This window comes from Emydura macquarii, unplaced genomic scaffold (assembly GCF_026122565.2).
Source record: "Emydura macquarii macquarii isolate MOO-44397 ecotype Brisbane River unplaced genomic scaffold, CSIRO-AGI_Emac_v2 contig_318, whole genome shotgun sequence".
NCBI lineage: Eukaryota > Metazoa > Chordata > Testudines > Chelidae > Emydura > Emydura macquarii.
In genome coordinates this window covers 7,999,766-8,019,159 of record NW_027130455.1, presented here as the reverse complement: position 1 = coordinate 8,019,159, position 19,394 = coordinate 7,999,766, and the positions used below count along the sequence as shown (strand labels likewise).

Genomic DNA, 19,394 nt, shown 5'->3' with positions numbered 1-19,394 from the left:
TCAGGTAAAAAGGGGTTGAAAATGAAAAGAATACAGTAATTAAACAAAAAGTGGTATCGCTATCTGGACATTCTGTGGTATTTAAACAAATTGTAGGAAAATAATTCTTAGGATAAGGTTGGTGAATCTAATGCTGGTAATTAAAGAATAGCTGCCCACTTTCATATACGAACTCCCTCCTAAAGTCACCCCTCCCTTATCTGAAACTACCAGCTATATATATAGAGCCAACTGTCAGTTTGTAGAGAGCTAAACTGACAGGTAGAAAGCAAACTGACAGGACCAGAGAGAACAGAAGGCAAATAAGGAGCTCCATGGCAGACAACCATGAAGGAAGATCTCCGTGACAGCTTGCAGAAGAACATCTAAGCAGCAATAAGCATCACTGAAGCAAAGGTGTACCTTAGGCTTTGGACAAACAGGCTAACTGAGCCCCCGCTCTGTGTCTGAGCCTAAGGTAATCCTTGTCAGTGTTTGGATAGAGCAGAAGGACCTTCCCTGATGAACAGAGGGATTTTTAAAGGTTGTGTAAGTAAAGGTCACCTGAGTCTGCATGTCAACAAAGGTGGATGCTTGTGGCTTGAGTGAGGTTCTCTTCTCTACCCATTCAGCAACTGTCTGAGCCACAGTTGCTGAATGTTAGATAATTAAGGTTTAAAATTTAAGTGTTAATAGATGTATTATTTTTAAAATATTTACATCTCTACTCAATATAACCACTCACTTCTAAATAAACTTAACATCTGTTTTCAAAGCATCTCAGCTTGTGTGTTCTACCTTGATCAGAGGGCTGTATCCATGTCCTTTCAAGGGAAGGTAGGTTGTCTCCCTGGAATTCCAATAGGGCAGACTACCACACCTGCCTGGCAGTTTTTAGGGTAACCCCATAGTCTGTTTACTGGGAGAATTTTAGAGTAACACTTGACACCTGCAGAGAGCTGTGTTGGTGGATGTTTCCCAAGAAACAAACAAAGAAAAGATACCACTGACAAGGGAGCATTTATACCTGCTATTAATAGGGCAAGTCATCAAGCAATAGAATGTTTCAGGATGATTCAGCACATCCAAAACTACCCTCCCCTACTGGGCATGGAGGATGGACTGATCATCCCAGTTGTGTGTGAATTACTTGCTCACAAATCAATCCTTCAGCTAATCAAATGCTCATGTACAAAGACCAGAGGCTCACCATCCTACAAATGTTTGGCCAGCAGCCCGCTTTGTATGGAGATCTGAGTGCAGTACAGATGAGGATCAGAGAGATATATCTAGCAGTGGTACCCTATATGGAGATGACACTAATTATATGACTAAGGAATAACTGTCATCAGTCCTACATGTCAAGGACAAATTCCCTAGGATTACCAAAAAAACCAAGATTATGTAAATAATGCATCCTCAAGTTAAAGCATAAAAACATTTTTAAACATGTTCTCAAATATATATTTATATAGTTCTAGGTTGGTCATGCTTGGTACCATTGTATTTCGTAAGAGAAAGGACTTTCGAATACCCAACTTGAACCATTTCCAACAACACTATCAAGAACTTCCACCAACCAGAGGAGCTGGAGTTGGGAGCCAGCAGGGCAAGGAGTCCTGCAGAGGGTGACACCATTGAAATTTTGATTTGTAAAAACAGAATTGTATGATACCTCCCTTACCCCCTTGCTAGCCCACAAAATGAGATTTTACTACATTTTTCTCCCAGACTATATAGAAGTTTACCAACTCTTAAAAGCAATTCCCAGGTAGTGGTGAATAAAGAACGATAAAGGACATTAGGAGCCTGAGTGACTGCTATTTAGGAGGATAATTTTGATCTCTCAGAATTACAATAGCTGACCTTCCTAACTATTACATTTGAGGGCATGGTTGTGGAGTTTCCCCACTTCACCCTCTTATTTTCTCCCATTTTAGATCAAATGTTGGCTCAGAGTCCTGGATACAGCTTCCTCCAAAAAATATAAAAATCACTACAGCTCCTACGCTGGAGGAAGGGGACATCATTTATGGTGTACTCTATCATTTCTCCTGAGTATGGATGCTACCTCCTTAGTGCTACACACTTGAGGGCCCCACAATCAGTTACTAGTGGATTAAAAATGAACCTTCCTTGGTTTAGTCCCAGCAAGTTTTCCTACAAGTCTGCTTTTGCTTCATTAAAAGTGTATTGTTTTGTTAACAAAAAGCTGTCTTTCGTTTGATTGATCAGCCATTTATGAACAAATTGCTGCTGGAAGTGAAGTATGTCAGGTTAGGTAATCCAAGTAAACTTCCAAGCTTCTTTTGGTTCCATAGACTGCAACCATTTTTTGTCCAGAATTGGTCTTCAACTGGCAAAAGGAAATATCCCACCACAGACAAAAGGGCTTTGAAAAAATGTTTACAATTGTTATTTCTGTATTAAAATGCTAATACTTGGGACCAGACCACCTAAAGTGACATGTACACTACAAGTAGGGGACTCAGTGTGAAGCCACTTTCTATCATACTTTAAGAATTCATTTAAACCATTTCTTCTAATTCTGAGATGGGAAGCCTGAAGAACTTGAAATGTAACCTCAAGTCTGAAGCCAAATTAAGTTTCCCCATGAACAGGCAGAGTCACATTGGATCTGTAATTTGGAGTGTTGAGTGGCACATCCCTTCTTCCACCTGACCAACAGCCTAGCTATCCTACATCTATCTCCTCAGGAATAGGCCACACAGCACACTAAGTGCTTATGGCATCCTGCAGAGGATTTCAATATTAGGTCATCGCGTTAAGAGCTGCTGGTTTCACAGCCATGCAAACCCTCTTTGAAATGACCTTGACTTAAGTGTAGTGGTGCTGTTACTTATCAGAATTGCTAATACACATCCTTACCTTTGCAATACAGCCAGAGAAAGTCTTTTCCTTATGCAAATTAGTTCCTGGTCTTCATTTGGGATTTGTGGTCAGTGATTTGCCAGCAACAGATACTAAGGGGTTAAAGTGAGAGTTACCAGATTTGGTTAGAATCAAGTGATAAATTACACCAAGTTGAGAGTTGCTTGAAGACAAGCCAGGAAAAAGCACTCTATTCAGAAGCAGTTTAGCTAATGTTTTCAGTTTTCTTTCGTTACATTTAAAGAAAGATTCTTGTGATAAGCTACTCTTTGGTGGGCCATCAGAGGAGGTTCAGATTAAATCAAAATAAATATTAGAAATATTCCATGAAGTCAGGGATTTTTGCCTATAATTCTGTCATTCAAGAAGCTAATTCTTCCATAACTATTTTTAAAATTTTTAGACTGCTTCAGCTGCGATCTGGTTATTCTGAACAGAATAAAGATTCCCAGTGAGGATTTATACAAAGGAAGAGCGCTCTCTTTGATCCCTTTGTTTCCAACAGATTTAGTGCTACTAAAAGTAGCAATGCCAAAAGCTGATGGAGTTACTTTATGGTCATGTCCACAGCATACCAGAAATGGTATGTCCTAGTATCCTTGGTAATGACCACCACCAATTAAGCCAGAGTCTTAAGTTATACTTGAGCATTAAAACCTCTAATGGAAAGAGCTAGAGTTGTTATATAATGGCACAGATAGCAAATTAAAGCTCTAAAAATTAAGGTGAGCCAGGCTGTGTACCAGAACAGTAGTCCTTTAATTGACAGATCCCAAAACATTAGAAGTAGTTACACCACACAGACACCAGTTCTTGCTTCATACAGCCTAGAACTTCAGGTTCCTTTTTATCTTCAAAACTGCTTGAGGCACTAGTGACAGCACATATGCCAGATACATATGTAAGAATTATCCTAATTTCACATATGGGTAATGATTCAACGTTAAGTCAAAAATGTTATCACAATCAGAAATGAGAACTGTCTTAGCCTGAGGTTTAGACTGCTCTTCAGCAGCATTTCTACTTTATTCTAGCCCTATCTGCTGCAGTTTCAGCATATTAGATGTTCTCAGTCTTAGTTGTATTTTGAGTTATTTCACACTTCAACTGAGCTGTTTGCAATAATATACCTTCCAAATAGAAAGATGAGTGTTTTAGCTGTTGTAAGTTAATTACCTGTCGAAACAAGTTAGAGTCATGATACTGTCTTCCAAAATTCTTTCATCACAATGAAATTTGATCAGTCTAGTAGTGTAGTGAAGTCCCTTTAAAAGAATAAGGAAGTGAGTGCACCACTGATAGCCCACTGACCAGCTGTAGAAGATTGACATACTATATGGACAAGTTAAAAGCCGATAATGTTCAATCCTTAAAGATGACTGAAGTTTGTGTCAACAGAAATACCAGATTTAACAAGCACACAGCAGCATGAAAACCAACGATGCTAAATGCTGAATTACTGTAGCACTGTTTTCTGAACATCCCATCAGAACAATACTGTTGGATGCAGATACCTTGCAGTGCAGCAACAGTTACAATAGTGTTTGTAAAAGTTTCTACTACCCTAAAGTATCAGCTCATTTTAAAATCCCATTTTTGTAAGTGTTGAAATAGAAATTAAATGGTCTAACAGCAATAAACTCAGGAGGCAACCCATTCCATTTTGCAAACTGTCAATTAATCAGAAGCTTAAAAAGAGTCCTTAAGTGAAGCTAGTAAAACTCAGTTTCCAGGATTATAAGATTTTTGTACTCCATATGGAGTTTATGGTTTAGGAGTTTATGGTTTATTTTTTAAACCAAACATTTAGCTAGGTTTAGTCAAGAGACCGCAATTTAGTTATTCTGTGACAAGATCCCTGGATTTTCATTTTTGGTTTAATGAAAATAGATACGACTGATTTGTTACTTGACACTGATTTTTTGCTGCCTCCACCTGGTTTTCAACATGCTGAACATTTTTGTTCTGAGTGCTTATAGCAGAAGATGGGGTTTGGCAGCTGGGGAAGAGACAGTTGACTTTTGGCACATGGCCAGGGAGAGTTCAGTTTGGGATACACAAATTCTGCTGAAGTTTAATAAATCCGTGAATGTTGCTTTACTTCCATTTAGGTTTCAGTATTAGCAGCTCAACAAAGTGGGATTCACACTTCAAAACTAGTGTTTCAAATAGCCTACAGACTTAATATAACTGTTTATATACTTTTCTAATCTTGGCAACCATGATAAAGATTTGTTAAAAGAAAAGTTTCTACAGCAAGGGTTGGGTGAAGGATTGATTTTCCATAATTTCTGAAGCTGCAGAAACAGAATACACGAGATCATAGTTTTAGTTTAAGCTGCAAGATAATGTGAATCAGCAAGTTAATTACAAGACAACAAAGCACATTGCAAATCACCCACTAAATCTTACCCAGAAACTTACCCATTTCCTTTTGTGACAAGATTTTTCAATCCATGTTGAGTGTTAACTATTGTTAGTTCCTACAGGACAAAAGTATATTGCTTAGTGTCCATACTTAGAGTTAAATAGTTACACTCACATGCACACCAATATTAAAATCTGTCTTGCAGTTTTATCCCACAGAGCTAACAAAAAGTTCAGTGGGTAAAGCGAAACCACAAGTTTGCTCTATGAGGCATTTCCAACGACATGAACCTATAGGAAAGGCCCCATCGGGATAGACCTCAACAAGTATGTGGTACTGTAATAAATACAGGGGAGAGATCGTACAGCTTCTCTACCAGTATAGAACAAGCCTTGTCCGTTTAAGACAGCCTAAAGATTAACTTCAACAGGCACCCTCAGGCACAGCTACCGAAGAGGTAAGGCCTGCTTTTTTTATTATTTAAGAGAGCACATAACCTCACTACTTTGGGGGAGCTTAAGTAACCATTTAGCACTAGTCAGTCAACAAGTAACACAAAAGGGACAATTTGAAATCTGTCTTTAAAATAGTGAGTTAAGTAGTTTTAGATACTACAGATGGCTCCTGAGTCATCCCCCCTCTGATTTTAATCACCTTTTCTTATTTTTAAAAATACTTATGTTGCCCTGTGAAAAGTTCACACAAATGGGAACCGTATAGCAGAAACAATAAAATTCATCATCATGGCACAGGGATGTGGCCTTCTTGCAAACTGAGCACCACTCAGATCAATCTCTAGCAAGATACAAAGGTGGTCTGATCATATATTCAGTTTGTCCATGGAAGCTTTTGACACTCATGTGACCGCTGGCCATGTAGCCATACTCCTTTATATACACTTTGGAATTTGTTGGCCTTAGCTTCTAATGTCTATAGACAGAAAGCTGCCAAAACCAGCAGTTGCTGCCTTCAGTTTTGAATATACAGTGGAACCCCATTTATATGGTCTAATTGAAACCAGGGCCAGAGTGGACAATCAAAAATCCAGATATGGGAAAAGAGCACCAGCCCTACCACTCGGGGCTGTCAAGCCCCAGTTCAGTTAACATGGGGAGTTGGATAATGGAGGCTCAGATAAATGCGGTTTTATGTACTCATTTCTGATCTTGTCCTGCCATTTGATATAAAGTCTTCATCTGACAGACTACAAGAATCAAAATAATCAGTTTCACTTGTCAGAGTTGATATAATTGTAGCTCTATAAATCAGTTTTGCAGAAAGCTTGGTATCACAGCATCCTCTCAGGAGCTACTGAAGGGCCCAAAACTGCAGCAGCTGCTATACACGTCCACATCTTTGAGCATCCTTCAGCATGGTCTATGATGCTGCCCAAATATTTGACAGCTGCCATCTGCTCTATGTCCCAGACAAGTTAATACTGACCTGGTTTTAATTTGGAGCTGGAGGCTGCTTGCTGGTAGTGGCCAGGGACTTGGTTTTATCTGGATTATTAATCTGGACAGTAAACCTGACTGTACACAAAGTACTATCAATGGTACAAGTGACAGAGCAAAAAAAATTCCCTGCTACTTCTTCAGTTAGCCATCTCAGGTGTTATCTGCTATTGTTACAAATAAGTTTTCAGGTGAGAGTGGTTCTGCAAGTTAATACTTAGCTGATTGTGTGTGTGTCCTTTGGAGATGCCAGTGAAGTTAAAAATGCTTATGTGCAAAGATAGCATTGATAAAACTAAGTGTTCACTGTATTATATATACAATTAAATTACTATTTACTAAGATTGAAATGCTTCTCAAATAGAGTAAATTTGATAGAGGATAAGTTTTTACATGAAAAAAAGCCATCAGTTTTTATACAAGGGTGAGGGGTAGAATTTCCTACCTCCTGAGAGGCATCTTTTCACTTCTGGTTGACAAAGCATCTTTGTAATCATGTCCCTTGCCATGCTTTCAAAAAATGTGCTCCATCTGAAAGACAGAGGTCAGTTTACAGCCATACAAAAGATATAAACATATGAAGCAGCAATGTTTAGCAATGGCATTCTACCATCATATGTTTCCCTGAAGCAAGTGTTCTCCTTGAAGGTCACCCATGCAAATACTGGCCATAACCCTACTTTTTAGCTCTCCAAATTTAAAAACAACTCGCTACATACACAGAAAGCAGTGGCAATAGACAAATGTGAGTCTTGATTCTAGCACATTTTCCCTAAGTCTGATACTAAGGTGAACTTAAACCATTAAACAATAGTGTGTACCTGGAGTGTGGCACAACAGACAAGAGCCATATAACTGAAGTGTTCAGAAAGGCTGTCGTCATTCACTCTTTTCAGAGCAGTTGAACATTTTGCCGATCATCATTACAAAGCCTCACAACATCCTCTATATTCTGGAGCAGAATGATTTACTATTTGTTTATGAAACACCGTCTCCACCTATTTCTTGCACTAGTTAAATGAGAATAAAGCTCCAATTCTTCCTGTACCAAAGAGATCTGATGGCAAATTTAATAGGACTAATAGAGAGTTATCTGGCTCTTCAAAAACAGCAAATTAGTGGAATAAGCCTCTGGCCAAAATCCACATTATGGAAAGCAAAATGCTTCAACAAACAGCACAGATTATAATCCGGTGCCACACACCCTGGCATAATCCAATCCTATAGTATGCAAATCAATTTTGAGTTAATGAGGCATGCAACACCCTTTAACTTAGTAGTGTAGCACTTTCAGGATACCACAAAATTCATTCAAGAAGTCACCAGGATTTCTTACCAAGACAATAGATCACAAATCACATTTTCTTCATTTGTTCCAGTTATTTGGACTCCCTGAAAACAAGGAGAGAATTCAGTTTGTTATACTCAGAAATGCCAAGTAAGTAGCCTCTAGACCTTTTCCCTAGAATTGTTATACAAGTAATTTTATACTCAATTTGCACTAGGCAGGATGTGGTTCAGAATTATCCATTTACATCACTTCCAAACTCCAGTTCAAATGCTGATATGAAGTAATTTAAGAGAAAGTGGGTGAAGTATCTTACATTAGACCAACTTCTGTTGGTGAAAGACAAGCTTTAGAGCTTACATGAAGCTTTCTTCTTGCTCAAAACAAAAAGTCTTTAAATCCTCCACCAGGACTCCAGAATACAGAAAATGGCCATAAGTATGAAAAACCCAATTTCCAAGAAAATGATATGAAAGTCAACTGGTCTTGTATTCCCCATCTTTAATTTCTTTGACAAAATACATGCCGCACCATATTTATCTAGATACTAACCTGCACCTAACTGGATTTCTTATAGAAGGTATATGGCTAAACTTCACCTAAATCAGATTTTGTTTTACTGCTTAGGGGAGAAAAACCCCAAAACTGAAGTATCAGAATTGATGTAGAGGATTTTATGATAGGTTTTGAAAAGCAGTCACTATGTTTAAAATTTACCCTTCTTTCTGGACAAAGTTTCAATTCCTTTTAAGACAGGTTTGTTACAGGTCTCATTGTCACCACTGTAATTCATTTTACAGTGATGGAAGCATAACCTGTTACTTTTGTAGCCACGTTGCTCAATTCAGACACACACAGTTAATTGTGCCCATCCTTAGTATGTAACGAGGCAGTTGCACCAACTATCAAGGATTCTTCATCGTTTTAAACAAGACTGATTTTTATACTAAGCACTCACCTAAATCAGTAGTCAGTATACCACTATATTTCTTCCCCTATTAGGTTTGGCTTTAAAAGGTTCTGTTTGCATGAGAAAGGTGTGTAATTTTGGCACCCATGCAGAAAGATCAACACCTTTAAAATTGTTTGAGCTGATCATACTACATACTAGGCCGGAGTTAATTTAATGGGGTCTACACAGATGTTAATGCAAGATTTTCAATAAGATGTCAACTCAATTGAAAAAAAAAAAAAAAAAAACACACCTTTTAACCAAATAGAGCCAAAATTACTCCAGGCCAGAAGAAGATTTTAAGATGAACTGCAAATACCTTGACAAAAAAGGAAGTACGTAATGCACTGAATGTTCCATATAAAGGAAATGGGATTTTCCAACTAATTTTAAAGTGTCAACCCCACAGCTTGCAGCTTCCTCAAGCTGGCTCATGGTCTGCGAGAAGTCATGGATATGAGGAACTCCACTGGAAGCAGCACCAAAGTTTACAGAAGTGTAGTACATAGAAAGAGGTCATTAGATGACACCTATGTAAGGTAAATAGGAATTTTCCAAATCAACTAAAATGCTTGTGGGAGGGCTTCCAGCTCTTTTCACACAGGAGCTATACTAAAAAGATATGGTGTCCCTTTTCAAAATAAAGATTTATTTCTGCTTTTAACAAAAATGCAGCTTTGGTGCTTGAGCATGACCTTCACCTGACCTAGCATTACCTCAACACTAGCAATTGTCCCAAGTTTCCTTCCTGATTACACACATGAAAGTTTCCTCTGTACATACCCTGTCAGTATGAAGATCATCTTTCTGTCAGACAGTGCAGTCAGGTCATTTTTCTCCTACAGTCAGGATGCCATAGGAAATCTTTTTAAAAAAGCAAAAAGATATCCTGGTGCAACGTTCACTAACATTTTTCTAATATGATTTATAAAATACTGTGTTATCACTGCCACAATATTTCATTGGCAACATTATTTCACCAACTTCCTAATAAAGCAGCCTACAGTTTAATTAAACCTATATGTTCCAACAGAAATACCAGGTTTAACATGCACAACAGCATGAAAACCAACGATGCCAGATGCTGAATTACTATAGCACTGCTTTTTGAACACCGCATCAGGAGATTACTGCTGGATGCAGATACCAAACAGTGCAACAGTTCATTGATTACTACTTTCTCCAAAAAGCCATATATTTAACATTTATTTCCCTAAAGAAAGTTAGTGTACTCTAATGCTGAAACTTAATATAAATGCATCACAACTTACCTCGCTGGTTGGTGAAGGGGGTATTTTCCCTCTTGATTTCAATGTATTTTGGAAAATCCAGAAACTGAAATGCAAAAACTGGTTTTCTAGAGTTTTATTAAGTTACTATAGTTCTGTTCAGCACAACTTACATTAGTCCAGCATGAATTTGTCTGTTTTGAAACCATAAATATTCAGTACTGGCTCACTTAATGTAAGAGTTTATATATTTAGCCATTACTCTTCTCACACTGGTAGGTTAACAAATGCCAGTCACTTGTTTAAAACTTCATTTGGGGGTTGGATCACTTTAGCACCTAGAAATAGGCAGACTGGCCAGCCAATTTACTTACTCAGAATGGATGCTTTATTCAATGCCCCTTGAAATTACTGAGGATACCATGTTTCCTGCTAGGAAGGGCAAACAAGTTTTCATTGTCCAGCTCCAGACTCCAAGAGAAAGGCCAACAAGCAAGACAATGGAATCATCAATCCAAGCAGCTGGCTGACTTAAGTATGCTGCTGTAGACACTATGGAGTTTCAGCAACTTCTCAGAATTTGCACTAGGAGAGCCAAAAACCGAGTAAGTGTACTTGGGATTTAGTGCAAACATTGAATATCTATATTATCCATTTTAGAGACTGAATTTCTCCACTGTTTATAGAAATTCTGTTCAACTGGAAGCACGCTGAAAAATTGTCCCTTCTCAGAAGTAACACAGCTCATATAGTGATGAGTTGTGGGTTGCAAACGAAGGGTTTATTCTTAGCACTTACTCCAAGTTTTTGTCCTTGACAAAAAACAAAAACTGAAGATGTGCTGGGAACACAAACTTTTGAACACAGTCCTCCATGGGATCTCACTTTAGTTGGAAGACGTAGGATTTTTATGCACTGTTTAAATGCTGCTGGCTCTGATAAGTAATTGGTTATATAATTCAACAACTGTGGGGTTGTTGGCATGATAGAAATGTGTTTTAATCGGGCATATTGGGGCACTGCTGAAAGATGGCAGAGTTAAGGAGGCATGGAAACATCTTAAAATGTGCATTTCCATATTTTCAGAAGTTTGCGTTTTAATCAGTGCAACATTCTGCAGGGGATGACCTACCACCAAGCAACTCTGGTTTTTTGCTATGGAATTACCTAGTTTTAACAGGAAAAGACATGGTTTTGGTATGAGTTAACAGTCACTTAGGTAGCTGTGGAACAGGATACGCACCCTTAGTTATGGGATGCAGAGGGTGGGGTGCCATGCCTTCCTCACCTGAGTCCCCAAGTTCTTCCCCTGCCCCATCATCCATCCCTATTTATACCCTTCACTTCACTGCAGCACCAAACACCACTCTCCCTCTATTCCCCCCCTCCTCTGCCCTTACAACGATCACAGGAAGTATTCACTATTCTAGCTCTTCCCCCTCCCCTCAATATTTTGATTACAAAAATGGAACGGTCACCCATGACTTACAAATTGTGGCAACCTTCAGCCACTCACTTCAAAACTCTTGTCTTAAGTGAGGTCTTGTGATGAACTTGTTATCCTTATTAGCTGAAGGTGGGCTCATAGCAATCACAGAATTGTAGGACTGGAAGGGACTTGGAGAGGCCATCCCCTGCACTTATGGCCAATCCCCTGCATTTATGGCAGGACCAAGTATTATCTAGGCCAACCCTGACAGGTGTTTGCCTAACCTACTCTTAAATCTATGATGGCAATTCCACAACCTCCCTAGGCAATTTGTTTCAGTGCTTAACTACCTTGACAGTTAGCAAGTTTTTTCTAATGTCCAACCTAAACCACCCTTGCTGCAATTTAAGCCTATTGCTTCTTGTCCTATCCTCAGAGGATAAGGAGAACAATTTTTCTCCTGACTTGTAACCTTTAATGTACTTAAAAAGGTACATCCTCCCCTCAGCCTTTTCTTCAGAACAAAACAAACCCTAATAAGTCAGGTCATGTTTTCTAGACCTTTAATCGTTTGTTACTCTTCTCTGGACTTTCTCCAATTTGTTCACATCTTTCCTGAAATATGGTGCCCAGTACTGGACAAAACTAAAGTTCAGGACTAATCAGCGCAGAGTAGAGCAGAAGAATTACTTCTCCTGTCATGCTTACAACACTCCTGCTAGTACATCCCAGAATGATGTTTGCTTTTTTTTTTTTTTTTTTTTTTGCGCGCAACAGTGTTACACTGTTGACTCATATTTAGCTTGTGATCCATTCTCACCCCCAGATCCCTTTCTGTAGTTCTTTCCTAGGGATTCATTTCCCACTTAGCATGTGTGCAACTAATTGTTCCTTCCTGAGTAGAGTACTTTGCATTTGTCCTTAACTCAATTTCATCTCAGATCATTTTAAAAATTTTAATTCTATCCTCCAAAGCACTTGCTACCCCTCCCAGCTTAGTATCGTCCACAAACTTTGTAAGTTTACTCTATGCTATTATCTATATCATTGATGAAGATATTGAACAGAGCCAGACAGGAGCAGAATTATATCATGTATGTAATTAGAAGCCACAATACAAGGGATGTAGAAGATATAAAGCTAGTATTAATATTAGTCAAAGGGAGCAGAACAGGACTGGAAGAGAACAAGAAAGATTTTTAGATAAGCATGTTTAACCAGAAATCTTGAACTGAAAGAGTACTAGATACAAAATGTAACGAAAAGATATCAGGTTGAACAAGCAACATGAGAACTTCAGATGCCAAATTACTATAGTGCTTTTGAGTGTAAGAGTAGCTGCATGAAACTGTCTGACCACTACTGTAATCAAGAATTCCACATTTTAATCCCATCTCAAACAGACTAATTTTGGCCAAATCACTTAATCTGTTTCCATTACTCAAACTCTTCCCACCAAGAGAAGTATAAAGAGAGCAGAATTAGAATACATGCGATCTGTATCTCTTCAAAGAGCTAGTCAGAATTATTTTAATTTCTATTTATAAAAAGAAAAATCATGAAAAGGAATAAAAGAAAGCAGCTACTTACCTCTTGCAATAGCAATAAACTAAAATGGCTCTGTTGGCTCTCTCCAAAAAAATTCCAATTGAACTAAAATGCAGAGATGGGAAAAAAGTCAGATGAAGTCCCAGGTTTTCAGCATTAAAGATTAATATTTCTCTAACCACTACTACTTTTGTAATAAGCTGTTTTTCATGGGATATTTAATCAGTTCTGTTCAGAATTAGAATTTAGTTCATTTGTGAATCACCCAGCAGTTGAACAGAGAAATTCATCATGCGAACTGCAATGTGAAGTCAGATACAGCATTTGATCTATATCGCACCTGGAATACCGTACCCAGGAACAACTCCATTCCCAGATCGAGCATGAAGTTTTTCAAACCACGCTGATATGATGTCTGTCATGTTCACACCTAGAGAAAGTTAAGCAAGCAGTTCTCAGACCAGCGTTCGAGACAGTTTGATACTGCAGTCTAAAAATCTTGTTTTGCAGTTTTATTCTACACAGCTAGAAAATTCAGTACATAAAAGCAAAGCCACAAGTTATTTCAAACACTACAAACCAGCAGGAAAGTTCCTCCCAGGATAGATCTGATTCACCTGATTTGTTCCTAATGGCTTGTTAGGGAAATTCAACTAAGATATCAATGAGATAATTATTTAAAAAGCCCAGGTATAAAGCCTACTAGCTATACACACACAGCTAAATATACAAGCTTGTGTTCTATTACTGTCACTCCATTATGTTCTCAATCTACCTATGTCATCCTGTCCCCATTTGGATTACATTTGCTTTGTGACAGGGACATGTTTGTACAATCACGACTCCAGATTGGGGCCTCTGAACATCACTAACAATTTAGTAACTATGTCCTATATATGCTCTAACAGCTAAAAACCTTATTCACACAATTTTAGAGATGACATTTTTACATCTTACACACACTTTTGGTAGATCCACCAGCACTGAGGAAGTCTTATGTATTTATCATATTTTTTAGATATGAGTTTGGGGTCATTAAGCTTTAGAATTAAAACAGATTGTGGGATGGAAGATTGAGACTTCATAAAGCAAAAGAGAAAAGAATATTCTCTACTCAGTATTTTTAACACCATTAATATAGATGCGTTCCAATTATTGTCCACTCTTACAAGTAGCATAACTTATATTGTGATCAGTTGTGGGTTGCAAAAAAGTCATTATTAGCCCTGAGACTTCTAAGTTAAGTTAGACAAAAACAAAAGAATAAAGTGCTTCTAAAAGTGATGCGCTGTATGTAATACATGCATTAAATTTCAATTAGACATTTTGATTTATAAAACTATTTTCTGTGGAGGTAGACTGCTGTTCAGACATGATTTTTTTCCAACTAAGGTTAGGGTGACAGAAGACAATGTTAACTTCTCAATCACGCTAGGCAAGTTAATCTGATGTTACCTTCCTTTTCTACAGATAGCACTGAGCAAATTAAAACCTCAAAGCTTTGTAAGAGCAGCTTCTCTATTACTATATTTTTATTGCAGCATTTGCAATTTTATCTCTACACACTGCCAAACGAATCATATACTCACCCAAAGGAGACTGAAGTTATAAATTAACAACCAAGATGGTGCTTAATCACTTGCAATAACTGAACATTTCCAAAATTGAATGCTGAACATAGTTTTTGTTTGAAGTGAATGTTTTGTTGCCAAATAGAGCAGCATATGAAGATGTGTACGCTCAGAGTCCAGGTTACAGCACCAACAGTTGTGGGACTACATTTTACTTCCATGATGTACCCTTTATGATCTGTGTAGTATATCCTGTGGAGGTCCAGGCCAATCAGCAACATGCTCTTCCTCTTCATCTCCATTTTCTCGGATCAGTTTTGCATGTTTTGCTTTTGTCTTTGATTTTTTCTTGCTTGGTAGTTTGCTGCTTAAGATGAAACAGCTGTTCTCCTAAGTCAGTGGAAGATACAAAACTGCTCAGAATAAGCCAATTATAATAAAGATTTGAAATGGGATTTTGTCAGTAATTTTGGGAAATGCAGAACCATCTTTCCCAAGAACTACTCATGAGTAATTCTCATAACTATTTCTCAATTTTGGATTTTTGCCACCCCAAACAAGACAACCATGAACTCAAACAAGATTCCTTACATCAAGAAGCGGGGTCAGAGATGGCATATACAACAGTCCACATATACAGTAACTACAGAAATATTTAAATTTTGCTTGATAGTTTTTTGGTTCATTTGCTTTAAAATGTTACAGGGGAGTGATGTTAATGAAGATTTACTCACAACTATTTTGGCACCAAGTTTTTCTTGATCAGGATCCAAGTTATTGTCATCTCCACTGAAATAAAAATGGTCCAGTGTTTGATTAGGTTTATGTAATAGCACAAAACACTAACTTGAGTTTCTCTTGGCCTCGATGCTACCACCTATATCTGCATGAGGATGTGACTCCTGCAAAAATCGGATCTCAAATGACACCTCCCACAACAATTAGAAACTAGGTAGGACAAGCTTTTAATGATACCACAAAGAACAGGATATTTGGGAAGGAAGAGGTAGAGCGAAGAACTTCAGAATGGACCTGAGAAAGTAGACAGGGTAGCCATGAAAAAAGCCAACTGGCACAGTGAACAAAACAGTCATACTGGGTCAGACCAATGGTCCATCTAGTCCAGTATCCTGTCTTTGACAGTGGCCAATGCCAGGTGCTTCAGAGGGAATGAACAGAACAGGTAATCAAGTGATCCATCCCATCTCCTATTCCCAGTTTCTGGCAAACAGAGGCTAGGGACACTTCAGTTTTGCATCCCTGCCCATCCTAGCTAATAGCCATTGAAGAGGAGATAGAGGATAGGTCTGTACTAGGGAGGAGCAAAGAAAGCCAAATAGCACTGCCAGTCATTACAGACAAATGTGGGCCAAAAGGGCTGAGGGGATATTATATCTGTGGGTGAACCACAGATGAGCAATGTGTGCAAGCATTAGTTGTAACCTTTACTCAAGAATCTTTAACATGTATAGTCTGACTGCTCTCTGGGTCTCTATTTTGAGCAGGACAGTCCATTTGCAGAAAGTTTTCCACTTCTCTAAATGGAATTTTCTCCAAAAACTGGACTCCTGCTAAGTAGTCAGTGCCACAATCATTACATAGTTTATAATTGTACACATTGGAGACCAAAGAAAATCCTGCAGCCTTCATTCGCAGAACTAGGCCTCACTCCAGTCAGTCAATTACACTATCAGTGTCACCAAGGGCAGCAGGACTGGGTTCTTATTCCTATAAGAAAGATTTTCCAAGCTTCAGCAACTGAAAGTTACCTTTGCACTTAAAGGAACATGCCAACTTAAAATGGAGTATGTTTTAGGAATAGATGTGATTACTGATCCTCAAGTGTCCTTGCTAACAGTTGTGGTTTTACATCTTCTCCCTATTGCTGCATGAAACCCATATAATGGGGAAAATGACTGACCATATAGGAGTGCAGTGAAACATTACATAATTTAACTATGCATTAGAAAGCATGTTAAGCCTCTTATCTTTCAGCTATAAAAAGCTCAATTACTTGCAATAAGTGTAGACAAATTTCACACAAGCATGATTTTAAACTGAATATGTCCCTTTAACATTTTATTACTTCCTATTCTACTCAGTTCACTGAATCAAACAAAATGAAGGAAAAGAAAAATAGTCCTCAGACTTGACACATTGCACTCTACAAAACTCCCAATCTAATGCCTAAGGCCTTTTCTTTTTTTTTTTTTTTTTAAACTGGGGTTGGATCTGATGGTTTCCTTCACAACAAAATGGCACTACGTGAAATTAAGGTGTGAACAGTTTCTCAAAACAGGAATTACTTTTAGTAGTTCCTAATCCAGATTTAAACTATTAAAATTAAAGTTACCAGAGTAACTGGTTCATAGATCAAGTCTGATACAAACGCACACAGTGGAAGGATGGTCTAGTACTGCAGTGAGACTCAGAAGACATGAGGTGAATGCCCTGCTCAGCCATAAGCTTTCTATATGACCTTGAGCAAACAATTTAGTCTATGTGATTCCACAATTCCAGATCTGTAGGGGGCTATACTTCCCTGCCTCAAAGGAATATTGCAAAGATATTTCCCTGATTATGTAACACAGATGGCACTCATCCCTGGAGCATAAGTACTTAGCTGCCAGTTAAGGAAATAGATGGACAAGAGTTAAATTTCCAGAAGAGTATTTAAGTGTTAACTTACTGTGTCTCCTGAATGGGAGAAATGGGTCCTTCATCATCTAAATACTTGTGTTTCCGCATCGCCATACATTCATTTTCTAAATCCTCACTAGCATTTAGGTTTTTTAAAGCCTTTTTGAGATGTTCTTCATATTTGAGCATCTCAATGTATTGGAAATATCCCTTTAAAGCTGCTTGCTAAGAAAAAAAAAACCAATTTCTTGTTATATTATGCAAGACCTTGAAAGTCAATGTCATAAGAGACTACTTTTGTTTATTTCTGATTCCCAGTATCAAACAGACCCTTCAGCATATATTTAAAATGTGCTATACAGCAAGCTTCAAGTATTTAGTACTAACTGATAAATTAGGTACACAGATTACTTGACAATCTCATCCATAATGTTGTACTGAAAGTCTGTTAATAAAATTCACTGTACTGACCAAATTAGTATACGGTTCCTAAGTGCAAAAGCACACTAAATAATTTTTACAAACAAACACTGAAATGGCAGTTGCCAAAAATTAACGTGTGTTGCCTCTAGAAATCACTCAAATTCAAAGAAACTCACCTCATATTCATAAATCATTTTCATGGGGAGGTGTTTCCTTCCATATTCTTTCTCCACAAAAGAAAACTGAAAGCCTCTGTCTAGAAGTCTTTTTTTCTGCTCTTCTTGTGAGGCAGTTAGTGGTGGTCTCCCTGGAGGTTTTCCTGTGCTTTTGTACCTTTTTTCCCTCTCTTTTGGTTTCTCCTTGTATCTTTGATGTGCTTCTCTTGTATACTTCTTCCTCCTAAAGTGATAGTCAAAACTGGCTTTCAAATTGAATGTAGGTCTAGACGGTCCTGAGGGTTTAGCCAATTTAAATGGAGAACTAGGGTCCGAAGAGGAGTCAGTTGAAGCGTCTCTGTCTAGTGTATTTGCAGAAGACTTTGCCAAGTGCCTTGTTGAACTTTGAGTTGCTACATTTTGTTTTGAAGGCTCAGGTTGGAACAAGCTGCCAGTAGAATCAGGAAGGTCACTGATATCAAAACAAGAGTAAATGGTAAACAATTCTTCTCTATCCTATTAGCTATTGGAGAGATTAGGTGTACATGGTGATTACTGTTAAAACAATTGCTTATCTATTTAAGTAGGGCACTTAGATACCACAATAATAGATGCATTAGAAATACCTAATGCGCTAGATTGGTAAACCTGCATCTTAATTTCAGGAGGTGGAGCCACAAAAGGGTTATGTAGAAAAGTGGCTACAGGCTATGTAAGATTCTTGATTGAAAAATTCACTTGAGTTCTATTCTCAAAAGGGTAATAAGTAAATCTACAAATATTCAGAAGCTGGCATTGGACAACAGGATGGATCATTTGATAACTACCCTGTTCTGTTCATTCCCTCTGAAGCATCTAGAACTGGCCACTGCCAGAAGACAGGATACTTGGCTAGATGGACCATTGGTCTGACCCACTATGGACACTCATGTTCATATTGTTTGCCTGAATACAGAGCCTTTCAGAGATTTCAAAGTATTATTCATATAGCTTTATAGGTGTGTATTAAGCCTCCATGCCAATGTGAGGCAGGGAAATGTATTACAGATTGATACTAAGGCATAGAGTGGGTTCATAACTTGGCTATAGTCACACAGGAAATCTGACAGAGCCAGGAAACTCAGTTTCAATACCTAGGCTTCAAACACAAAATCATCATCTTCCTTGGAACGTGTGTTTAGTACCAATTTGACTTCATATTGATGGGAAACTGCATGGCAACTTGCTGTAACATGCATCTGCTTGAAATAAAAGCCAATCTGTTTGCTCACTCTAGCTAGCACAGAGGTTCTCAAATGTTGTCAGTGAGCCGCCTTAAGCTAAAGGAAAAAAACAAACTGTACCTCCATATAGGCTCACAGGGAAGGAGTAGGCCACACCCCCTCACCAGCATCAAGGACCCCACATCACTTCCTCCCCAACATGGGCAGCCAAGCTCTGTTCCCAGATGCCAGAAAGAAAGGCAG

General features: G+C 38.2%; 1 protein-coding gene and 9 non-coding genes across 17 annotated transcripts in view; all 10 read right to left on the bottom strand.

The window, feature by feature from the left end:
* TAF1D (TATA-box binding protein associated factor, RNA polymerase I subunit D) overlaps positions 1-19,394 on the bottom strand; it is a 46,832-nt gene that overhangs the window by 21,296 nt on the left and 6,142 nt on the right. For 2 of the 8 annotated variants that reach the window (XM_067568306.1, XM_067568296.1), the window contains exons 4-16: positions 17,950-18,400; positions 17,400-17,575; positions 15,445-15,499; positions 14,729-15,100; positions 13,494-13,569; positions 13,182-13,244; positions 10,205-10,268; positions 9,717-9,797; positions 8,030-8,085; positions 7,139-7,224; positions 5,296-5,354; positions 4,048-4,136; positions 2,869-2,963 (exon numbers count right to left, since the gene is read on the bottom strand). In XM_067568306.1, the coding sequence (XP_067424407.1) occupies positions 14,942-15,100; positions 15,445-15,499; positions 17,400-17,575; positions 17,950-18,400 (841 nt within the window). In that variant the 3' untranslated portion in view covers positions 2,869-2,963; positions 4,048-4,136; positions 5,296-5,354; ... (5 more) ...; positions 13,494-13,569; positions 14,729-14,941. Of the gene's footprint in view, positions 1-1,478; positions 1,599-2,868; positions 2,964-4,047; positions 4,137-5,295; positions 5,355-7,138; positions 7,225-8,029; positions 8,086-9,716; positions 9,798-10,204; positions 10,269-13,181; positions 13,245-13,493; positions 13,570-14,728; positions 15,101-15,444; positions 15,500-17,399; positions 17,576-17,949; positions 18,401-19,394 lie in introns of all 8 variants that reach the window. The other 6 variants (XM_067568304.1, XM_067568312.1, XM_067568320.1 and 3 more) reach the window with 6 other exon arrangements.
* Positions 2,681-2,813, bottom strand: LOC137167132 (small nucleolar RNA SNORA25). Its single transcript, XR_010924012.1, has one exon. It is a non-coding gene; the product is annotated as a small nucleolar RNA SNORA25 (small nucleolar RNA).
* Positions 3,362-3,483, bottom strand: LOC137167096 (small nucleolar RNA SNORA32). The gene has a single exon (XR_010923993.1). It is a non-coding gene; the product is annotated as a small nucleolar RNA SNORA32 (small nucleolar RNA).
* LOC137167124 (small nucleolar RNA SNORA8) lies at positions 4,256-4,396 on the bottom strand. The gene has a single exon (XR_010924009.1). It is a non-coding gene; the product is annotated as a small nucleolar RNA SNORA8 (small nucleolar RNA).
* Positions 5,432-5,563, bottom strand: LOC137167100 (small nucleolar RNA SNORA18). Its single transcript, XR_010923994.1, has one exon. It is a non-coding gene; the product is annotated as a small nucleolar RNA SNORA18 (small nucleolar RNA).
* LOC137167119 (small nucleolar RNA Z40) lies at positions 7,552-7,624 on the bottom strand. The gene has a single exon (XR_010924008.1). It is a non-coding gene; the product is annotated as a small nucleolar RNA Z40 (small nucleolar RNA).
* LOC137167090 (small nucleolar RNA SNORA1) lies at positions 8,738-8,873 on the bottom strand. The gene has a single exon (XR_010923989.1). It is a non-coding gene; the product is annotated as a small nucleolar RNA SNORA1 (small nucleolar RNA).
* Positions 9,953-10,091, bottom strand: LOC137167128 (small nucleolar RNA SNORA8). The gene has a single exon (XR_010924010.1). It is a non-coding gene; the product is annotated as a small nucleolar RNA SNORA8 (small nucleolar RNA).
* Positions 10,880-11,005, bottom strand: LOC137167110 (small nucleolar RNA SNORA40). The gene has a single exon (XR_010924001.1). It is a non-coding gene; the product is annotated as a small nucleolar RNA SNORA40 (small nucleolar RNA).
* On the bottom strand, positions 13,366-13,438 carry LOC137167115 (small nucleolar RNA SNORD5). Its single transcript, XR_010924004.1, has one exon. It is a non-coding gene; the product is annotated as a small nucleolar RNA SNORD5 (small nucleolar RNA).